Here is a 20814-nt window from a genome sequence, read left to right as displayed (position 1 = left end):
ATATAATAAAATATGTCTAATAAAATAATTGTGGTTGTTGTAGTGGGATTTATTGGCGCAAGGGCTGCTATGGCCAAATTGCGCCTGTTACTTTTGAGTATTCATTAATACATTAGAGATGGGTCTAGAAGTGGTTGTATGCATTGATCATTTTTAGATAAATAAACAATTCTGATAAATTGGCATCATCTCCAAGTATATATCTTAGTTGCAGTGCTTTTTGTGAATTTAGTAAAGATCTAAAACATGCAATTCTAGCTGAATGGTAATGTGGACACTCAATGATAATATGCTTCACATGTTGAACTACAATGCAAGCAAAGTGGAGGACCTTCACCTAGCAGTAAAAATAGGTGTGTTAGATGTGTATGGCCAATTCATGCTCTTGCAAGCACACCCTCTTCCTGCCTGTTTAATTGGGAACTGGATCTCCATAGCTGTGGATTCTGTTTTATTTGAAGGAGCTTGTTACCTATTTGGTGATGCCACATTTCAGACCATATCTCAGTGCATATCTGCTGTATGATTGGTTTGTAGTCAGATTATGGAACTGGGATGTAATTGAAGCAAGCAGGGTGTTTTGCTGCTTCATCTGTATGCTCGTTTCCTGGAATTCCAACATGGCTGGGTATCCAGCAAAACATGACAGTCTGCTTATTTTCACTAAGGTGATATAACTGAGATCTAATTTGCGGGATAACTGGATGTAAATTTTGTGATTTATTCTGTAGGGCATTCACAGCACTTAAAGAGTCTGTGTATATTATGATCTGGGTGTTTAGAGGATCGTTAAGGACATTTTGATTGCATACAGTTCAGCAGTAAAAATACTGCATTCAAGTGGTAACTGGACAGAAACAGTGGTTGTAGGACTGATTACTCCAATTCCCACGGATATATCAGTTTTGGAGCCATCTGTATATATTTGGAGACGGCGAGCATAGGCCAATGCGTGAGCCGCATGTAACTGTCTAAGATTGTTGTTCGATAGGGAGTGTTTTCTCCACTGAAGAAAATAGTTATCGCAAAAAGGTATATACATTGCCCATGGTGCTTGTACTGGATCTGCAGCTTGAGATATATTTCCAAGATAGATGCCCCAGTCTTCTGTTAACTCCTGTAGCCTGATACCTGCAAGTTTATTTTCACTGGGTTTGTTTCTGTATAAGTTTTCCCACTGAGGTTCAAAAAGATATGTCCAGATGGGGTGAGAAGGGAGGCTATGTAATTTGGCTGCATAGCTAAGAAGCAACACTTTCCTCCTAAGATTTAGTGGAGGCTCATTGGCATCTATATATAAACTTTGTACTGGGGATGTCTTAAAAGCTCCAGAGGCAAAATCTCCCAAGAGCACTATCCTGAGTCTTAAAAGCTCCTGAGAGCATTATGTTGGACTGGATTGAGCCAAGCCAATGCTGTCTTATGTGCAGAATCATAAACTGGAGCTCCATATGAGATCTTATTAAGGTTCGATATAGGCGCAGAAGTGTGAAGTGATCGGCTTCCCATGCCATGGAAGAGATAACTTTGAGGATATTAATCTTTTTCATGCACTGCATCCGTAATTGTCTTATATGCGCCTGAAAAGTAAGTTTAGTGTCGAGTACTAGTCCAAGAACCGGATATTGTTGCTAAGTGATATTTGTTGGATTTCTAACCTTAGTTCAGGATCTGGATGGGGCTGACGCTTTTTGCAAAAGTGGATAGCAGTTGTTTTTGTTGCAGAGAGGTGACAGTCATTATGGGATGCCCATGATTGTATTTTATTTATTGAGAGCTGCAATTAATGCTCGATTGAGTGCATATTTTGTGAGTGGCAGGATATTGTAAGGTCGTCTGCATATAGATAGGTGTCAACATTAACTGGAATGTTCTCTGTTGCACTGTTCAGCTTAACTACAAAGAGCGTCTCACTAAGAACTGATTCTTGTGGGACCCCTTCTTTTTGTACAAATGTGTGGGATAGAGAATTGCAGTAACGCACTTGAAAGGTTCTGTTTTATAGAAAGCTCTGTATGATTAGTGGTAACTAACCCCGGAGTCCTGTGGCATACAGATTTTGAAGACTGCTGTAGCGCCAGGTGGTATCAAAGGCTTTCTCTATATCCAGGCAGACCATGACAAGATGTTCTTTATGGATAAAAGCATTCCATATGTTTGATTCTGCCTTGATCATACGATCTAGAGTTGACCGATTTTTTCTAAAGCCGTACTGGTTCCTGTTCATTATCGAATGAGATTCTAGGTACCATACTAATCGAACGTGAATCATTTTTTCTAATGTTTTACCAAGACAACTACTAAAAGATATTGGCCGATAGTTCTGTGAATTTGACTGATCCTTTCCAGGTTTAGCAAAGGCTAGGACTATTGAGTGGCACCAAGAACCATCCAGCCTGTTTGAATCGATCTAGTTTCATCCTTTCTTTTTTCCGGAAGGCAGGATGCCCAATGTCCATGTCGTCCTCTGCGTGTAAATCTAAAATGGCCTCTTCTTGCAGGGTATCAGAATCTATATCCATATTTTCTAAGCATAGTTGGTCTGCAGTGTTTGACACTGATGCTTTCAATTTTACAGTTTCTGGCATAGTATCAGTTGCAGTTGGTGGGACTGTTAGCAGAGTATTGTTAGCACAAGTTACTTTACATTGTTCTGTAGATGGTGGTTGTGGGGACAAAAGCACTGATCAAGCACAATCGGCAATTGAAATGGATGGGGATACTGTGACTGCCATTTGTATACCAGTTGATTGATATTTTTTGGTTGCTGCAGCATAGGTAACTTTTGGCATGCTGAGCATAACTTGCTTCCTAGCTTCTTGGTAGGTGACCTTTTGTTCAACTTTGTATTTTTTGATGTTTTTTCCTAACCTCCAGAGTTCACATGCTTTTGAATATGCTGGATGCTGGTCTTTACAATTTGGGCATTTTGGCGTTTCTGCAGTGCAGTCTGTTTGTGAATGGGCTTTGGAGCCACAGTTCGGGCAGGAGTCCCCTCGACATACTGTTTGTGAGTGTCCAAATTTTTGACACTTGAAACGCCTGATTGGATTGGGAATGTAGGGACGTACTTGGCAGTTAAGGTATCCAGCTTTCACACATGTGGTAAGGTTGGTGTACTAAACGTTAGAATAATGTTTGTAGTGGGAACAAGTGTACCATCTTTTTTTAACATTATTCATTTAGCTTGAACGACTTTTTGCTCTTGTAATTCTTCTACTTGAATCTGATGAATCTTCAGCGACATTCATCAGATTCCTATTACTCCTTTGGAACTATTTAATGTAGCATAAGGGGTGACCTGTACAGGTAATCCACCAAAAGTTGACAATTTCAGTAGAGCCTGATAATGCTGATGCTTAGTTGTTTCAACTAGTAGATCTCCAGATCGGAGTCTTTTCACCATTTTCGGTGAACTAGCCACACTTTCTAAACATTTCTGAATTAGAAATGGTGAAAGGGCACTCATAGGTTTGGACAAAAGAGAATGTAATATGAGGAATGTTGGATATTCCTGTTCATTCTCATTTTTGCGTAGTCTCTTAGATTGGGATGCATCACATTCGATTTCATTAATGTCATGACACAAGTACAGGGCTTTCCAATAGTAACGCTCGATTTTTGTAACGCAATAAAACAAATTGTGAGAGTGATAGTGATCTATTTTTATTTTTATTATGAAGTATATTTGTTAACATTATGTTTTAAAAATTATATCAGATAAATGTCGGCCGCGGCTTTGTCTGGTTTGGTTAATCCTGGATACCCAATTGGTGATGACGTTATCGCATAAAAGTGGCTCAATTTCAGCAATAACGCGCCTAATGTTGGCCTTTAAGGCGGCAACCGTCCGTGATTTGTTAGCATAGACTTTGGATTTTAGAAAGCCCCCAGAGAAAAAAATCCAGTGGCGTTAGGTCGCAGGATCTGGGCGGCCAATTAACGTCACCATTTCGCGATATAACGGAACCTTCAAATTTCTCATGCAATAGTGTTACTGTATCACGTGCCGTATGGCACGTAGCACCGTCTTGCTGAAACCAAATGTTTGTTAGATCGATTCCATCCACTGCAGGCCAAAAAAAATCTCTTATCATAGCCCTGTATCGCTCACCGTTGACCGTAAGTGCCACTTCTTCTTCGTTTTCGAAAAAATACGGACCGATTATTCCGCCGGACCAAAGTGTACACCATACCGTAACTTTTTCGGAATGTAGTGGGACCTCATGAATCTCCCGTGGGTTTTCGTCGCTCCAAATTCGGCAATTTTGCTTGTTAACAAAGCCACTTAACCAGAAATGAGCCTCGTCACTAAACATTATTTTTCGCCCAAAATCAGGATCGACCTCCAACTGCTCTAGCGCCCAATCAGCGAATGCACGCCGCTGCGCATGATCGTTGGGCTTTAGTTGTTGGGTTAATTGCACTTTATAAGGGTGAAGCCCTAAGTCCTTATGCAGGATTCGCCAAGTTGTCGTCGAAGACAGGCCAAGTTCTTCAGCCCGACGCGGAATGGACTGTTGCGGATTCTCACGCACACTTTCCCAGACTGCAGCAATATTTTCAACGGATCTTGCGTTTCGCTGACGTACAGGCACTTTCAGATTTGCCACAGACCCAGTTGCTTCGAATTTGTTTATTAAACGGCGAATTGTGGATTCTGAAGGACGTTCGTCGACACCATAAACTGCACGGAGTGCACGAAACGTTTGACGAATAGAACATTGGTTTTGATAATAAGTTTTTACAATTTCGACTCGTTGCTCAGTCGTGTAACGCTCCATAATAAAATGCAGAGACTAACTGAATACGGCTACCAAAGATACCACCTGTGTGACTGTCGACTTCGTCATGCGCTGTTGCCAAACATCGAGCGTTACTATTGGAAAACCCTTTATCTGGCTGAAGTCCTGGGTAGCTGTCGCAATCCATGGTTGCTCCTTTTAGCCCTGGAGGTTAATTTTTCCCCCAGGTTACCGGCCTCGCCACTTGGAATAATTGTGGTACACTAGGATAAGGTGTACCACAATTATTTTTCAGTTCCTTCAATCCATTTTTTACTATGTGCAAGTACATAATACACATTATGAAAATTTGGTTCCCGTTTTAAGTGGAATTTTCTGGAACCAGTTATCCTCAGATAACAAAGCCCCCTCTAATAATAAATCCAAGTTTTATAATAAAATTAATTCAAATAAACAATTCATTTATTTACACTGCACCAATCCAAGTTACTTCCGGTGGTCAATGTGACATCACGTTTTGATTCTTAGTGCTAGATCCGTTCACCTATACTCCACAAATAAAAAGTGCATTTTTAAGTATACCCAACAGAAATAACTTCCTGTTTGTGAATATATGAGTATAGTAGTGATTGTAGTGTGCTGCAAAATTTTAGCATCTTTAAAAGTGTGACGCAGCAATGAAAAGGTTGAGACACTGTACTAAACAGTCAACAAAATTGTAAAGCTAGCTAACAATTCTAGATTTAGTGAAGTTGATGACACTGAACATAAATATTTATTTCTTATAGGGAGAGACAAGTATAAAAGACTGATCAAACCTCATGTGAAAATGCACTCAGAACATGGCCCAAATTTTGAGTAAAGCAGTTTCATCAAGAGGGCTGTTTTGAATGACATTCTATGCCTACTACAATGGCCATGTTATCAGATGAAGAATGTTTGATTATATAAGTCTGCACATAGCAGTGGTTTAAATGTAAACCTTATCCTAGTATACCACAATAGTATGAGAAAAAAAAAAAAAAAACTGAAGCATAAAAAGGCAAAACAGCCCACACTTTGTGCCTTCTTCAAAAAACAATATTCCTCTTCATCAATGGAGAAAGAGAAGCCTCAACCTGGACACCATCATCATTAATATATTTTGTTAGCTTTCTCTATGTCCCTTCTCCCAATGAAGATGTATGGAGCTTATCAGCAATGTTAGCATTGTATATAAAACTAAAGATTACAATGGGGAACATATCTATGTTTTCTGGTAACACTGTTCCTTTTATTTATGTAATTTTTTGTTAATTTTAATACAGATAAAATGCCAAATATAAATACAAAGGCAGTTATTAAAATGATAAAATATATAATTTTTAATAACTGCCTTTGTTTTCCATATGAATGGTAAATTATTATTATTATTATTATTAGCCATATGGTGCAAGGAAACCTGAGGCTAATGCTGCACCAGCCAAAAAAAATTCCCAAGTTACCTTGAGAGAGAGAGAGAGAGAGAGAGAGAGAGAGAGAGAGAGAGAGAGAGAGAGAGAGAGAGAGAGAGAGAGAGAGAGAAGTAGAAAGGAATCACCAAGAAAGAGAAGAATGATGATATCCAGCTCAGGACCCTGGGTGTGCCAAGCACATACTCACCAGATTTGAGCCCCTGGTGCATTTAAGGTACAATATAAAGGGATAAGTTACAAAGACTGGCAATGTAACCTCACAGTGCTAATGTTACAATTTATTCAATATATGAACAGAGCTACAGAAACATATACTTCCTGGGGATAATTAAATAAAAATTTTTCCTAACTGCAGTTTCTGAATACATATTTTTCTGTTGTGAGAAGTATCATGAAGCTTGCTTGTAATGAAATTTATCAGGCTCTCACAGAAATACATCTCTGGAGGGAATACTTTAGAATAACACATAAGCGAACAAATGAATGAATGATAAGCAGTTTTCATTGTTTATTTTTCCCTCTTATATTACTGCTCAGCTGCATGCATAAGAATAGTATTTTTGGAATATTTCAATTAGTTATAGAGGTTCTTATAAAGCAAACATTCTTGCACCCTCTTATAGAGGGTGCAAGAATGTTTGCTGATGCTATCGAGGCAGTGTTAGGTGGGTCGGAAAACTGCTAGATTGGGGGGATACAAGGACTAATAGATTAACAGTAGCCACTGGCAGAGGTGAAAGTAATTCTTGCACTGCTTCTATTGGAATGAGCAGAAGCCTGGAAACCAAGATGCAGGATAGTTCAGAGACTGTTGGCAGTCATTGCGGTACAAGTAAACACATGGGTTGTGTTAGGGTAGCTAAGAAAAAGAACAGATGCATGTATACTTCGTATACACCAATGCTAGGAGTTTGGTAAATAAATTTGATGAATTTGAGGTATTGCTCAAAGCATCCAAGGCGGATATTGTTGGGATATCAGAGACGTGGTGTCACACAGATATAAGGAATGCAGAACTGGAATTTGGGGAGTACAAAGTCTACAGAAAGGATAGACAGGATAGGAAGGGAGGAGGGGTTATGCTATTAGTTAATAAATACATAAAATCCAAGGAAGTGAAGCCAGTCAACATCACTGGACAGTGCAGTGTCGAGTCAGTTTGGTATGATATAAGCATTGGGAGATCAAAATTGAGAGTAGAAGTGTGCTATAGGCCTAATGACTCTGATGAGTATAATAAGAAACTGTACAGGGAAATAGAGTGGGCCAGTAAATCAGAGAGTCTTATAATGGGGGATTTTAATTTCCCAGATATTGACTGAAATTGGTGGGTTGGTCACTCACACACTAGCAAGGCTTTTGTGGATTTGTTGGATGATTGTTTTCTACATCAGCATGTTAGGGAGGCAACTAGAGGGAGTAATACTCTTGATTTGATTATCAGTAGTGATTCTTCATGCATTAAGAATCTGCAGATAGAGGAACCACTAGGTGGCAGTGATCACAGTGTGTGAAGTGGGATTTACTCAAAGAGGTAACTACCATCAGGGGTAAAGGGAAGAGATATTGCTTTCGTAAAGGCGACTACGATGGTCTGATATATTATTTAAATTCTACACTGTGGGACCAACTGATGATGTTACCAACAGCGATTTCAAAATGGGAAGCATTCAAAGAACTTATCATAAGAAATACTTTACATAAGAAATATTGTTCAAGGTTTAGGCCTAAATGGATGTCAGATGAACTAATGAGACATATGGCATGGAAGAAAAATGCATGGGATACATATAAATTAACACGTAACACAGAAGCTTATGATAGATATAAGTTGATCTGTAACCAAGTTACAAAGGAGGTTAGGCAGGCGAAGGCAGATTACGAGAAATCTATGGCAAGGGATGCAAAGAAAAACAGCAAAGAGTTCTTTACTTATGTAAACTCTAGAAGGATGGGGATGAATCAGATTGGTCCACTTGATATTGATGGTTCAACTATTGTTGATCCTGCTCAGGTAGCTAACAAACTAAATGAATATTTTGCATCAACATTCACACATGAGGAGTTATTCAGTGAGGGGGAATGCCAGAGGTGTATTCAACTCTGGCAGTAAGCTAGATAATCTTGTAATAACTAAGAATAAAGTAGAGGAGAAATTGTTGAAGATAAACACAAGAAAGGCACCTGAGGTGGATGGGATCCATCCAGTTATATTAAAGGAGGCAGCAAAGGAAGTAAGCAAACCCTTAGCCATAATTATGAGAGCTTCCTTGGACTCAGGGATGGTACCCATAGACTGGAGATGTGAAAATGTGACCCCAATTCACAAAGGAGGATCAAAGGCTGACACAAGTAATTATAGACCTGTAACTTTAACTTCTGTTCCAGGAAAAATAATGGAGGCACTGGTTAAAGAAGCACTGCAGGATCATGTAGACAAGACTTCAGTTATAGCTCGGACACAGCATGGTTTTGTTAAGGGGAAGTCTTGCCTGACCAATTTGATTGGATACTATGATGCAGTCACAAAAGAACTGGATGCAAGGAATAACTTTGATATTATATACTTGGATCTTAGAAAGCCTTTTGATACTGTTGCACGTGGAAGACTGCTGCACAAATTGGAGCAGTGTGGAGGCTAATTGCTGCTATGGATAAAGGGGTGGTTGAGGGGGAGAAGACAGAGAGTGGTAATCAATGGACACTGCTCATCGTGGAAATGTTATTAGTGGAGTCCCTCAGGGTTCAGTGTTGGGTCCATTATTGTTGTCTGTATTTATAAATAATTTGATGATGGTATATCATCCAAGTTTGCAGATGATACAAAAGTTGGCAGAGTTGTTAAGGACACTACTGACTCTATGCAACAGGATCTGGAAAGGTTGAGCAGATGGGCTGAGAGGTAGCAAATGAAGTTTAACATTGACAAATGTAAAGTACTAAGTATGGGAAACAGCAACCCCAGAGCAATGTATCAACTCTTGTGGTACTACACTGACAGTGGTAGAGAATGAAAAGGACCTGGGGGTAATTGTGCAGGCAGTTCTCTGAGCAGTGCAGACGGGCTGCAAGAGTAGTTCATGGTGTCTTATCAATGATATACAGGAATTTTTCTAGCAGGAATAAGGAGGTGATTATTCCCTTGTATAAGGCAATGGTCAGGCCACATATGAGTACTGTATATAGGACTGGAGGCCTCATTTCAAGAAGGATGTAGAGCTGCTGGAACGAGTACAGATTACTCGTTCCAGTAATTAGATTAGTGAAGTGAAGATTAGTGAAGGGAACAAAGGGTTGCTCTTACAAAGAAAGGCTTAAGTTTTGCAAATTTCAGTGTCTGGAGACTAGGCACCGGTGAGGTAATCTGATAGAGGTGTATAAAGTATTGAATGGTTTGAGCATGCTCAATGCTGATGAGATTCTGCCTCTTGCTCAGAATAATCACCTAAGAGGGCATAAATTCAAATTGAGGAAAGACAGATGTAGGATAGATATGCGGAAATTTGCCTTTAGCCAGCAGGTAGTTGGTTGGTGGAACAGACTTCCATCCCTTGTTGTGGAAGTTGATAGCCTAAATAAATTTAAGGCTCAGCTGGACAGGTATTTCGAATGAACGGATGGGTGAAGTTTTTTTTTTTTTTTTTTTTTTTTCTGGCTGATGCTGCATAAGCTTGCTTTCTTGCATCACATACCTTTACTAATGCTAATAGATGTCTTGCAGTGCCGAAAAAAGAAAATAGCAAGTCACGTGATTACTCTTTTTGTCTACATTTGCCATTTTCAAAGTGAATTCTGTACTGATATCATGGATTCTAGCGCTGTTTTACATTTATTTTAAATTAAAAACCCCTGGCTGCCTAAAGTTAATAAACCTGATACAGAGAAGCAAAGAAGAAGAACATTAAAGCTTAGTGACAAACTTGATATAATCCAGACTACTACATTAGGGTCACCCGGAAAGTTACTTCATAAACCCATGCAATTGTGTATTGTGTCTGTAAATTGCGTGTTCTCTGCTCGATTTTCCGTTCTCTGCAAATCGAGCAGAGAACGGAAAACCCCAGTTTCTGGGGGAAAAACCTTGCTGACCTGAGACCCACTAACTCAGCCATGGAGTGAAATAAGCCCATTAAAGTTCCTCGCATCATCGACAGGATTCAAACACTGGCCTGTTACACCCGGTGTGGGGAGTGAGGATAATGACGATATCACTGTGCTACACATGCAGACTAAACTGGATATAATAAAGAAAATAGAATGTGGCATAAGCAGGAGTGTATTAATGGCAGAATATAACATTGGATCATCAACATGTTTATGCTTCTTATGTGCAGTTAATAAAATTGCATTCTTAATCTCTCTCTATTTCTTATTTGACCTCGTTATTTTTGCATTAAATACATTAAAAATAAAACTTTCTAGATAACAGAAAAAACGAAATAATGGCACCTTGAATCCCTGAAGGTGCCATTATTTTGAAAGTCTACTTCACTTGTATTGTTGCAATCATACTATTCAACAAATGGCAATCAAATGGGTAATTAGGCTATTGGCGGGCATATGCATAAATTACATCGTTCGTGATTTCGGGTCTAGCTGTTTGAAATTTAGTAGGTGTCATCAAAGATGTTTACACATAAAACATCTTTCGTGCATACAGGGTAAACATGCAATTTTTTTTTTTTTTTTTATGGATATACCTGAATTGTATATAGTATGTTTTTTTAATTGTAAATAGTACTCAGATGTACATGTTTTAATAGTGAGATTTAAAGTTAATTTATACATGATTTTAAATTAATCATAAAATAGAATGGAGTCCAAGAAAAATTGAGATTGCCATTGAGATATGACCAGGAGTGGTGGTGCACTCCTGTAATCCAACATCCAAGAGGTCTGTGTGTTATAAATGTTTTTCTTTTTATATGTAGTATGAAGGTAAGAAGTTTTAAATGTGAGTGTTATATTTATTAGGTTGTAACCAAGACTCTAATGTGAATGGCTCAGGGAATATTTATAAATGGAGGTTAAATAAAATGTAATGCAATGTAATGTCCTTCAGGAGCTGTCTTGTCTTGTATATGGTCTGTGTGCAAAGGCAAAAGACCGACGGGCAAATGATGGGTGGATGCTAAATGTACCATCCCTTGTTCGTGCACCTGAATTGGTGCAAAAAAAAAAAATCTCTGCATGTTGGTACGTCAGGAGTATGATAAGTTGGCATGAGTGTGTTGTGACCATTTAATGGAACAGTGCCCTCCCCCCAGGAGTAACTGCGGTGGGGACAATCTAACAATGAAGCCCACCTACCACTGCTCGTGTCATACTAACTCACTTTCGGGGCATGGCATGGAGTTCTGACACTGACTTCATCTGGCTTGGCCAGTGTGAGCCCTTCACTGATAGTCAGATAGCAAACACCCCTATATAGGGTACCGTGGACCTATGACATTTATTCTCCCATTCTCTCACCCATGGGCTCTGTCTCCCCATTCCTACCTCCCCCTCCTCACTTTTTGCCTGGTGGGCCCTACATGATACTACATGCTATCACTGCTCTTAACAGTCCCCCCCCCCCCAATAGATGGTGGGTTGCCTCTGTAGGGATGCCCCTCTATCCCCTATTCTTCTATTTCCTGGCAGAAACCTCCCTATCATCCCACCCCTTCATCTCCTCCTTTTTTCCCCAAAACTCAAACTGTGCCCCCTGTATGTGTTTAAAAATTCTTCTTCTTCCCGTTTTCTCTCTTTATTTTCTTTATCAGATGCCATCTTTACAATTGAACTAGGAGACTAAAAGTCAGTGAATGCCTGGGTCTTCTACACACTGTTTTAGATAACTGGACAATACACATAACTGAAAGGAGTGAGAAACTAAAGAAAACTCACGTTTTATTTCACAATACACAAAAATCAGGTATTTCAACAATTATTTTAGTATGGTTGAGACATTTCTCAATACTACTTCTGAGTCAAGATAACCTCATCAGAGGCTATCATGACTCAGGCAGAAATGGCCGCATGCAGTTCCTGTGTATCATGACTTTCATTGCATTGCCTGTTGGCATGTATTCAAGTGTCAATCTGCAGAAGTTGCTATCCATAGTTCAAAAGATGATTCTTTTCTTTGTTCCTTTGCAAGACATATACTTCTCTAAAATTAACAGTTGGTGCATTGCTTGAAAAATTGGGTGCTTCCCCTAGAGACAAATGCAACTGACAGCTCTTCAGTGACTAAAGATTGTAGTGATCTAACAAAAGTTTCACCTTTTATTCAGACCCCAGAACAGAAAGATAGGTGCAAACTGCTCTGGCTAAAAAGGATTTAGTCCTAATGGTAGATTGCATTATTAGGGAAATAGGTACCATTTTTTGTAATAAGGATAGGTGAATTAGAACCAAGGCGTGTCTGTCACAAGCGAAAATTAGTTATTCATGTGAGGACTAATGATATTAAGCACACATGAATTGACAATTTGTTGGAAAATTATCAGAAGTGACCCTTCTTGCATTAAGAATTTGCAGATAAAAGACCACTAAGTGGCAGTGCATGATCACAATGTATTGATGTGGGATTTACTTAAAGATGTAACTACTGTCAAAGGCAAGGGAAGGGGCTTTTGCTCTTGTAAAGGCCACAAAATCAGTCCCAGACAGTTTTTAAATTCTATGCATGGGACTAACTGATGAAATTACCAACAAAATGGGAAGCATTCAGGGATGTTATCACAGAAACTATAAGGCTTTTTATACTAACTAATACCTAAGAGATATAGTACAGGACATAAACTTAAATGGATGTTAGATGAACTGATGAGACTTGTGGAAAATAAGAAAAATGCATGGAATGCATATAAATTATCAGTTGATGCAGATGCCTACAGTAGATATAAACTAATCTGCAATCAAGATAAAAAAAAGGTTAGGCAAGCTAAGGCAGATTACAAGAGGTCTCTGGCAAAGAATGCAATGGCCGCATGCAGTTCCTGTGTATCATGTGCAATTTTACTTAATAGTTCTTTACTTATGTAAACAGTAGTTCCTTATGTATGTAAACAGTAGTTCTTTATGTATGTAAACAGTAGAAGAAAGGGGTTGAATCACATTGGTTCACTTGATATTAATGGTTTGATTCTTGATCATCAACAATTTAACTGTTGATGATCTTGCTCAGGTTGCAACAATCAACAATATAAAATTGCACATGAGGAATTTTTTAGAGATGGAGATACCAGAAGTGAGTCAAATTCTGGCAGGGAGCTGATTGATTTTGAGATAACTGAGAGGAAAGTGGAGGAGAAATTGTTGAAGTTAAACATAAAAAAAGGCACCTGAGGTGGCTTTTTTTACATTTAAAAGAGGCAAAAAATGAGGTAAGCATATGCTTAGCCATGATTATAGAGCATCCCTGGATTCAGGGGAGGTCCCTATTGACTTGAGATGTGTGAATGTATCCCCAATTCACTAAGAGGGATCAAAAGGTGACATAAGTAATTTACAGACCTGTTATTTTAACTTCTGTTCCAGGAAAAATAATTGAGTCACTGTAGTAATGCAGTTATACTTCAATCACAGCATGGGTTTGTTAAGGGGAAATCTTGTCTGGTCAATTTGATTGGATACTGGCACTCCAATGGTTAATACTAATACACTTTCCAAATTTATTTGAAAAGAATATAATATCAAAAAAACCGTAATTTATTTTAAAAAATTTATTTCTTCGGTTCCTAGATTGATTACTCCCATAAAGATAATACAATATTGAATATAGCACTGTATCAAAAAATAGGAAGGGAAAATAAATGAAACAAGAAACCCACCTTGAACTGTGGTTCTCCATGAGTCAGTTTATGCCGCTGCATATTTGCAATATTAGTAAAAACTTTTTCACAGACTTCACAAGTTATAGTTCTTCCCTGACAAACATGTAGGCCCAGAGAAACAAGGTTACGAAATCTTGCACCACAATTATTACAGGCATGTGCATGGGTATGCTTATACTGATGGTGACGAAACTGAGAAACATCAGTGAAAACCTGGTTAAAAGTGAAGAAAAACTAACTATAATGTTTAACATAGAGAGATATAAGTGTTTTGTCAGTTAAAAGTAAGAACATAAAATAAAGATTAAAAATAACAATTTATATGGCACTGCAAAGTAATCAGAAAAACACATAACCCGTGGCATATTCTTACTTTTATTTCAATTAATATCATAATAAATATAAAGAGATAACAGAGGTTACAATAAATGTTAAAAGTGTCGTTTTCGTTTTTCCTTTCCAAATGGAAGAACAATTTTTTCACCATGTTTGATGAAAATCGATGTAGTGTTTGAATAATTATCTTTGAAATCTGTGATTTGATACTGGCTATTAATTCTCCCAATGTGTGAGAGTTGTAAGTGTACAACACTCTTTTTAGGTAGTGAGAAATAAAAATCTGGGTATGTTAAATCTGATAACTACAGTGCCACAAATTTTTGGAAATAAGATGATTACCAAAAAGTCTCTTAACACTGACATCATTTCATTGGAAGTGTGGCAAGTTACACTGCACTGCTGAAATTTTAAAAGGAGGGTCTTTCCTAGTTGCTGGAAGATAAATGGAAAGAAAATTGAAAGTCGAAAAGAAAATTTTAATTAAAAGTCCTGCTAAGGAGACTCAGGATCTATCATTTCACCATCCAATTATCCAATTATGCATAGTGGAGAAAATTTATGATAGTTGGTCCTTGAGGTTGTCGCAGACATTCTCTCTGATAAGCCAGACAAGCTATACTTGCTACCTGGGAGTCTAAAATGCTGATGGAACTGATATTCGGGTAACATTCAAGTCAGTGGACCCAATTTCAGCGAAGTCCAGACGGTCTATGTCAGCCAAATCCTCTGCTTACATCTTCACGATGGTGGGACTGTTAGTAATCCTGGGTATAACCTCAATGCACAAATACACTGGGTGACCACCCAGGTGTGACACCACACCACATGGCGCAATGTCGCCCCTCTGTGTTACCAGGCAATACTAGGTGGTAGATGACTCTCATCAACCAGTGCAATACCACCACACTTTGCTTATTGGAGGCTTGAAGTGGTGGAACCCATGTTTAGTCTCCAGAGCTAAGTTCCAGTCAACCCTTCCCCATCTCTTCCATCATGCAGTATGACTGATGACTTTTGAGGTTATGATGAACATCATGGCGAGATCCAATCTTCCTTACATTTCGAGAGTACAGCTCTAAAATGGTGTTCACAGGCAGGCAGCTAGTTAGTACACTGGACCGAACATGCTGGTAACTCTTTAGGAGGCTTCCGGATCAGCTAGTGTATAATTTTTCTACCTCTATATAGTGACTGGACAGAGTCCAAGTAGTGTGTATGCGGCGGCGGGGGGGGGGGGGGGGGGGGGGCATTGTTGAGGCCACGTTATGTCAAGGATCTGGGTATATTCTTACAATGTGTACACATATCCAAAAATTTCATTACTTCATACAGTATGTCACCCCCCCCAACATTTCTGACTATTGAATACACCATGAATTGTCAAAGTAACAGAGTAAGCTTATCTGCGAAAAAATCTAAACCTCCCAAATACTTCCTAGTTCATTTCACAAATGAACTTTTCGATATTCCCTGTCAGAGACTTGGTAATTTGGAATCTCCTCTTTTCGTCTTCTCTGGCTTAAAATCTCTCTACCTCATTCTGTCAAATTCATCTGTTGTCTCTATGGTTCTCCCAACTCCACTAATCACTTTTACTTCCTCTCTTTGCAACTTGACTTTCTCCAGTTCGACTTCCCTAACAGTGAGGTAATTTTCCTTGGTGATTTTAATGTTCACAAGTCCAGCTGGCTTCCATTTTCTAGTCGCACCAACCCAGCTGGTTGAGATGCTGAGGCTTTTGCAATTTATAATGAACTTGCACAGATTGTTCATTTACCTACAAGAATACCAGACAATCCTAACCATACAGCCAACATGCTTGATCTTTTTCTCACAAACAACCCTTCTAAGTACACGGTCGAAGTGAGCGGTCCTTTAGGTACCTCTGATCACAAATTGGTGTTGTCTCCTCTCCAATGGAGCCTTTATCTCGTGGCTATTCCCAACCTTGTATTTTTCGGCATTAAAGGATGCAAAATGGATTGACCTGCGAGATTTCTTTTCTTCTTTTCCTTGGTCAGATTACTGTTTCAAAACTTCTGATGTCAACATTTGCTCAGATTGTGTCAGTGAAATTATTCTTGTAGGAATGGAATCCTTTATTCCACACTCCACTTTAAAATCTCGTTCTTTATCTAAACCTTGGTTTTCCAATAAATGTGCTAAGGCTGTTCAAGAGAAGAACGTTGCATATCGTAATTGGCTTGTTTCCAATTCTTCAGTTTCATTTTCTGCCTACGCCAAAGCTCGCAACAATTGTAAATCAGTTATTAATTAGTCCAAACTAGATTTTGAACAGGCTAAGAGTAGAATATTTGCTTCTTACTCTAATGGTACGCAAGCATTATAGTCTCTTGCCAAAGCTATTGGCCACAACTTTTGCCCATCTCTGCTCCCAACTCTGTTAAAACCAGATGGTTCTGTTGTCACTTCAGCTAAGGATAAAGCTCACCTGCTAGCATCCCATTTTTCTTCCAAATTGTGTATTAATGATCTTGGTAAAACACCTCCCACCATTCCGAACACGCTTCATTCAATGCCTGCTGTGGTCTTCCGTCAAAAGTATATCAGAAGGATTTTGATGAATCTTGATGCTAAGAAAACTCCATGTCTTGATAGTATTTCTCCATTTGTTCTCAAAATCTGTGCTTTTGAACTTACTCCCGTTCTTTGATGCCTTTTTTCACTTTCTTATTCCAAAGGTGTTTTTCCTTCTGCTTGGAAATTTGCTCATAACCATCTGGTTCCTAAAAGGGTGACAAATCTCTCCCATCCAATTATTGTCCTATTGCAATTACTTCTACTCTTTCTAACGTAATGGAGTAATCAATTAACTGCCAACTCTTAAACTACCTAGAAACTTTCCGTGTGATCAACGATCGCGAGTATAGATTCGGTCAGTGTTGATTCACTGGTAATATTCTGGCTTATGTTAACCCATTTATGTACAAATTCAATGGAAAAGTTCGGTGAAACACAAGCAGTTGCTCTTGACATGTCAAAGGCTTTCGATCGTGTTTGGCATAAAGGTCTTCTAAACAAGCTTCCCTCTTATGGTTTGCCAACTGTTTTTTGTAATTGGTTATCCAGTTTTCTATCTGATTGCTCACTGAGAGCGATGGTAGATGGCTCTGTCTTCTAACTTCTCCACTAATGCTGGTGTCCCCCAAGGTTCAGTTCTTTTCTCCACTCTTTTCCCCTTGTATATTAGCATTAGCAAAGGCACATGATGCAAGAAAGCAAGCTTATATAACATCAGCCAAAAAAAAAAAAAACAAAAACCCTTATTTCACCCATCCACTCGCTCAAATGTTTGTCAAGTTCTGCCTTGAATCTATTTAATCTATCAACTTCTACGACAGATGGAAGTTTGTTCCAGCAATCAACCACCCCCTGGCTAAAGACAAACTTCTGCACATCTATCCTACATCTGTCTTTACTCAATTAGAATTTATGCCCTCTCAGGTGATTATTCTGAGCAAGAGGAAGAATCCCATCAGCATTGAGCATGCTCAAACCATTCAAGGCTTTATACACCTCTATTAGATCACCTTGCCGGTGCCTAGTCTCCAGACACTGTAATTAAGCCTTTCTTCGTAAGAGCAACCCTTTGTTCCATTCACTAATCTTGTTGCCCTTCTCTGTACTCGTTTCAACACCTCTACATCTTTCTTAAAATGAAGCCTCGAGACCTGTATGCAGTACTCAAGGTGTGGCCTGACCATTGCCTTATACATGGGGATAATCACTTCCTTATCCCTGCTAGAAAAATTCCTGTATATCATTGACAAGAAACCATGAGCTACTCTTGCCACCCATCTGCACTGCTTGGAAAACTTCATATCTGCCTGCACAATTACCCCCAGGTCCTTTTCATTCTCTACCACTCTCAGTGTAGTACCACACAGTTCATACGTTACTCTGGGGTTACTGCTTCCCATATGCAGCACTTTTCATTTTTCAATGTTAAACTTCATTTGCCACCCCTCAGCCCATTTGCCCAACCTTTTATAGATCCTTCTGCAGCAGCATACTGTCATTAACAACCCTGCCAACCTTCGTATCGTATGCAAACGTACACATTAAGCCCGATATACCATCATCAATATCATTGATAAATACAGAAAAACACAATGGACCCAACACTAAACCCTGAAGTACTCCACTAATAACATTAGTCTACGAAGATTCGGTGACCATTGATTACCACTCTGTCTTCTCCCATTCAACCATCCCTTTTGCCATAGCAGAAATTTGCCTACAATGCCACACTGGTCCAATTTGTGCAGCAGTCTTCCATGTTTGTTGTTTGTTTGTTATTTGATTTTTAGGAGCATTAGCAACTAAGGCCATATTGCTCCGGGATATGCGGTGGTCATTCCCTGACCTTTCCGCATCCTCCATATTTGGTGGTGACGGGCTCGAACCCCGGTCTAATCAAGAAGCGTGTGCTACGCACTGCTGCTCCTTCCCACCTGGCTACGGAGGCGCCTAGTCTTCCATGTGCAACAGTATCAAATTCCTTTCTAAGATCCAAATATATGATACCAAAATTATTCTTTGCATCCAGTTCTTTTTGTGACTACATCATAATATCCAATCAAATCGGTTAGACAAGACTTCCCCTTAACAAACCCATGCTGTGTCCAATCTATAACTGAAGTCTTGTCTAGATGATCCAGCAATGCGTCTTTAACCAGAGCCTCCATTAATTTCCCTGGAACAGAAGTTAAACTAACAGATAATTTCCTGTGTCTCCCTTTGATCCTCCTTTGTTTATTGGGTTCACATTTACACATCTCCAGTACATGGGTACCTCCCCTGAATCCAAGGAAGCTCTCATAATTATGGCTAACAGTTTGCTTACTTCGTCTCTCCCCTCCTTTAATAAACTGGATAGATTCCATCCACCCCCAGGTGCCTTTTTTATGTTTATCCTCAACAATTTCTTCTCCACTTTCCTCTCAGTTATTACAAAATCATCTAGATCACTGCCAGAGTTTACTTCACCTCTGGCATTCCCCTTCCTGAATAACTCCTGATGTGTGAATGTAGATGCAAAATATTCATTTAGTTTGTTAGCTACCTGAGCAGGATCATCAACAGATGAACTATCAATATCAAGTGGACCAATCTGATTCATCCCCTTCCTTCTAGAGTTTACATAAGAATAGAACTCTTTGCTATTTTTCTTTGCATCCTCTGCCAAAGATTTCTCATAATCTGCCTTTGCCTGCCTAACCTTCTTTGTGACTTAGTTACAGACCAACTTATATCTATCATAGCCTTCTGTGTCACCTGTTATTTTATATGTATCCCATGCAATTTTCTTCTCTGTCACATGTCTAATTAGTTCATCTGACATCCATTTAGGCCTAAATCTTGAACAATATTTCTTAGTTGGTATGAAAAGCCTAGGAGCTTCCAAGATTAATTCCTTGAATGCTTCCCATTTTGAATTTGCTGTTGGTAACATCATCAGTTGGTCCTACCATATAGACTTGTAAATACTGTCTCAGACCACCATAGTCACCTTTACGAAAGCAAAATCCCTTCCCTTTACCCTTGGTGGCAGTTACCTCTGAGTAAATTCCACTTTAGTACACTGTGATCACTGCCACCTAGTGGTTCCTTTATCTGCAGATTCTTAATGCATGAAGAATCGCTACTGATAATCAGATGAAATTTATTACTCCCTCTAGTTGCCTTCCGAACATGCTGTAGAAAACAATCATCCAATAAATGTACAAAAGCCTTGCTAGTGTGTGAGTGACCAACCCACAACCAACCAGTCAATCTCTGAGAAACCTTGCCCTGCTCAATCAGCTTTAACTTCTCGAATATCCGCTATCAATTCCTTAAATGCTGAACTCCAAGTAATTCTCCAGTGGGGCAAAGCAACTTAGTTGATTTCAATCCTTCTAAAACTCAGTCTTGTCTTATATCTCACAAAAAGGATTCTTCTGCTCCTATGCTTATCTTTTGTGATGCTCTGATTTCTAGGCAAAATGATATATCTCTTTTGGGATTACCCTGACTTCTAATCTCTCTTGGCACAAGCACATTACAAATATTGCTTCCTCTGCATCTAAAAAACTTGGTTTTCTCTTTCGCTCTCAGCGTTACTTTTCTTCCAAACAGTTGTTCATTTTTTACAAATTGCAAATCCATGCTACCATGGAATATATTGTTCCCACATCTGGGGCGGTGGCCCCAAAACTCCTCTCTCAGGCTTCTAGATTCCATTCAGAAGAAGGCAGTTAGGTTAATTAATGACTCCTCTCTACTCGCTGTCTCATAGACGTACTGTTTCTGCTGCATGCCTTTTCTACAGATACTTCTATGGGCACTGTTCTTCTGAATTGGCTTCTATAATTTGGGCTCTCTGTTTCAAAACAGTCCAATTTTCTGGGCAATTGCAATAATTGCAATATAGCATCTTCCAGGTTTTCA

General features: G+C 39.0%; 1 protein-coding gene across 1 annotated transcript in view; it reads right to left on the bottom strand.

Moving 5' to 3' along the window:
* The window catches only part of LOC150085465 (uncharacterized), a 515305-nt gene that overhangs the window by 172134 nt on the left and 322357 nt on the right, over positions 1–20814 (bottom strand). Inside the window, exon 10 of the mRNA XM_090374573.1 lies at positions 14020–14235. Within this exon, the coding sequence (XP_090230699.1) occupies positions 14020–14235 (216 nt within the window). The remainder of the gene's footprint in view (positions 1–14019; positions 14236–20814) is intronic.

This window comes from Mastigoproctus giganteus, chromosome 5, assembly GCF_048544385.1.
Source record: "Mastigoproctus giganteus isolate SK-2022 chromosome 5, ASM4854438v1, whole genome shotgun sequence".
In the NCBI taxonomy this organism is placed as follows: domain Eukaryota; kingdom Metazoa; phylum Arthropoda; class Arachnida; order Uropygi; family Thelyphonidae; genus Mastigoproctus; species Mastigoproctus giganteus.
Note: the sequence above shows the minus strand (reverse complement) of the source record. Positions and strands in the feature narration are given on the sequence as shown.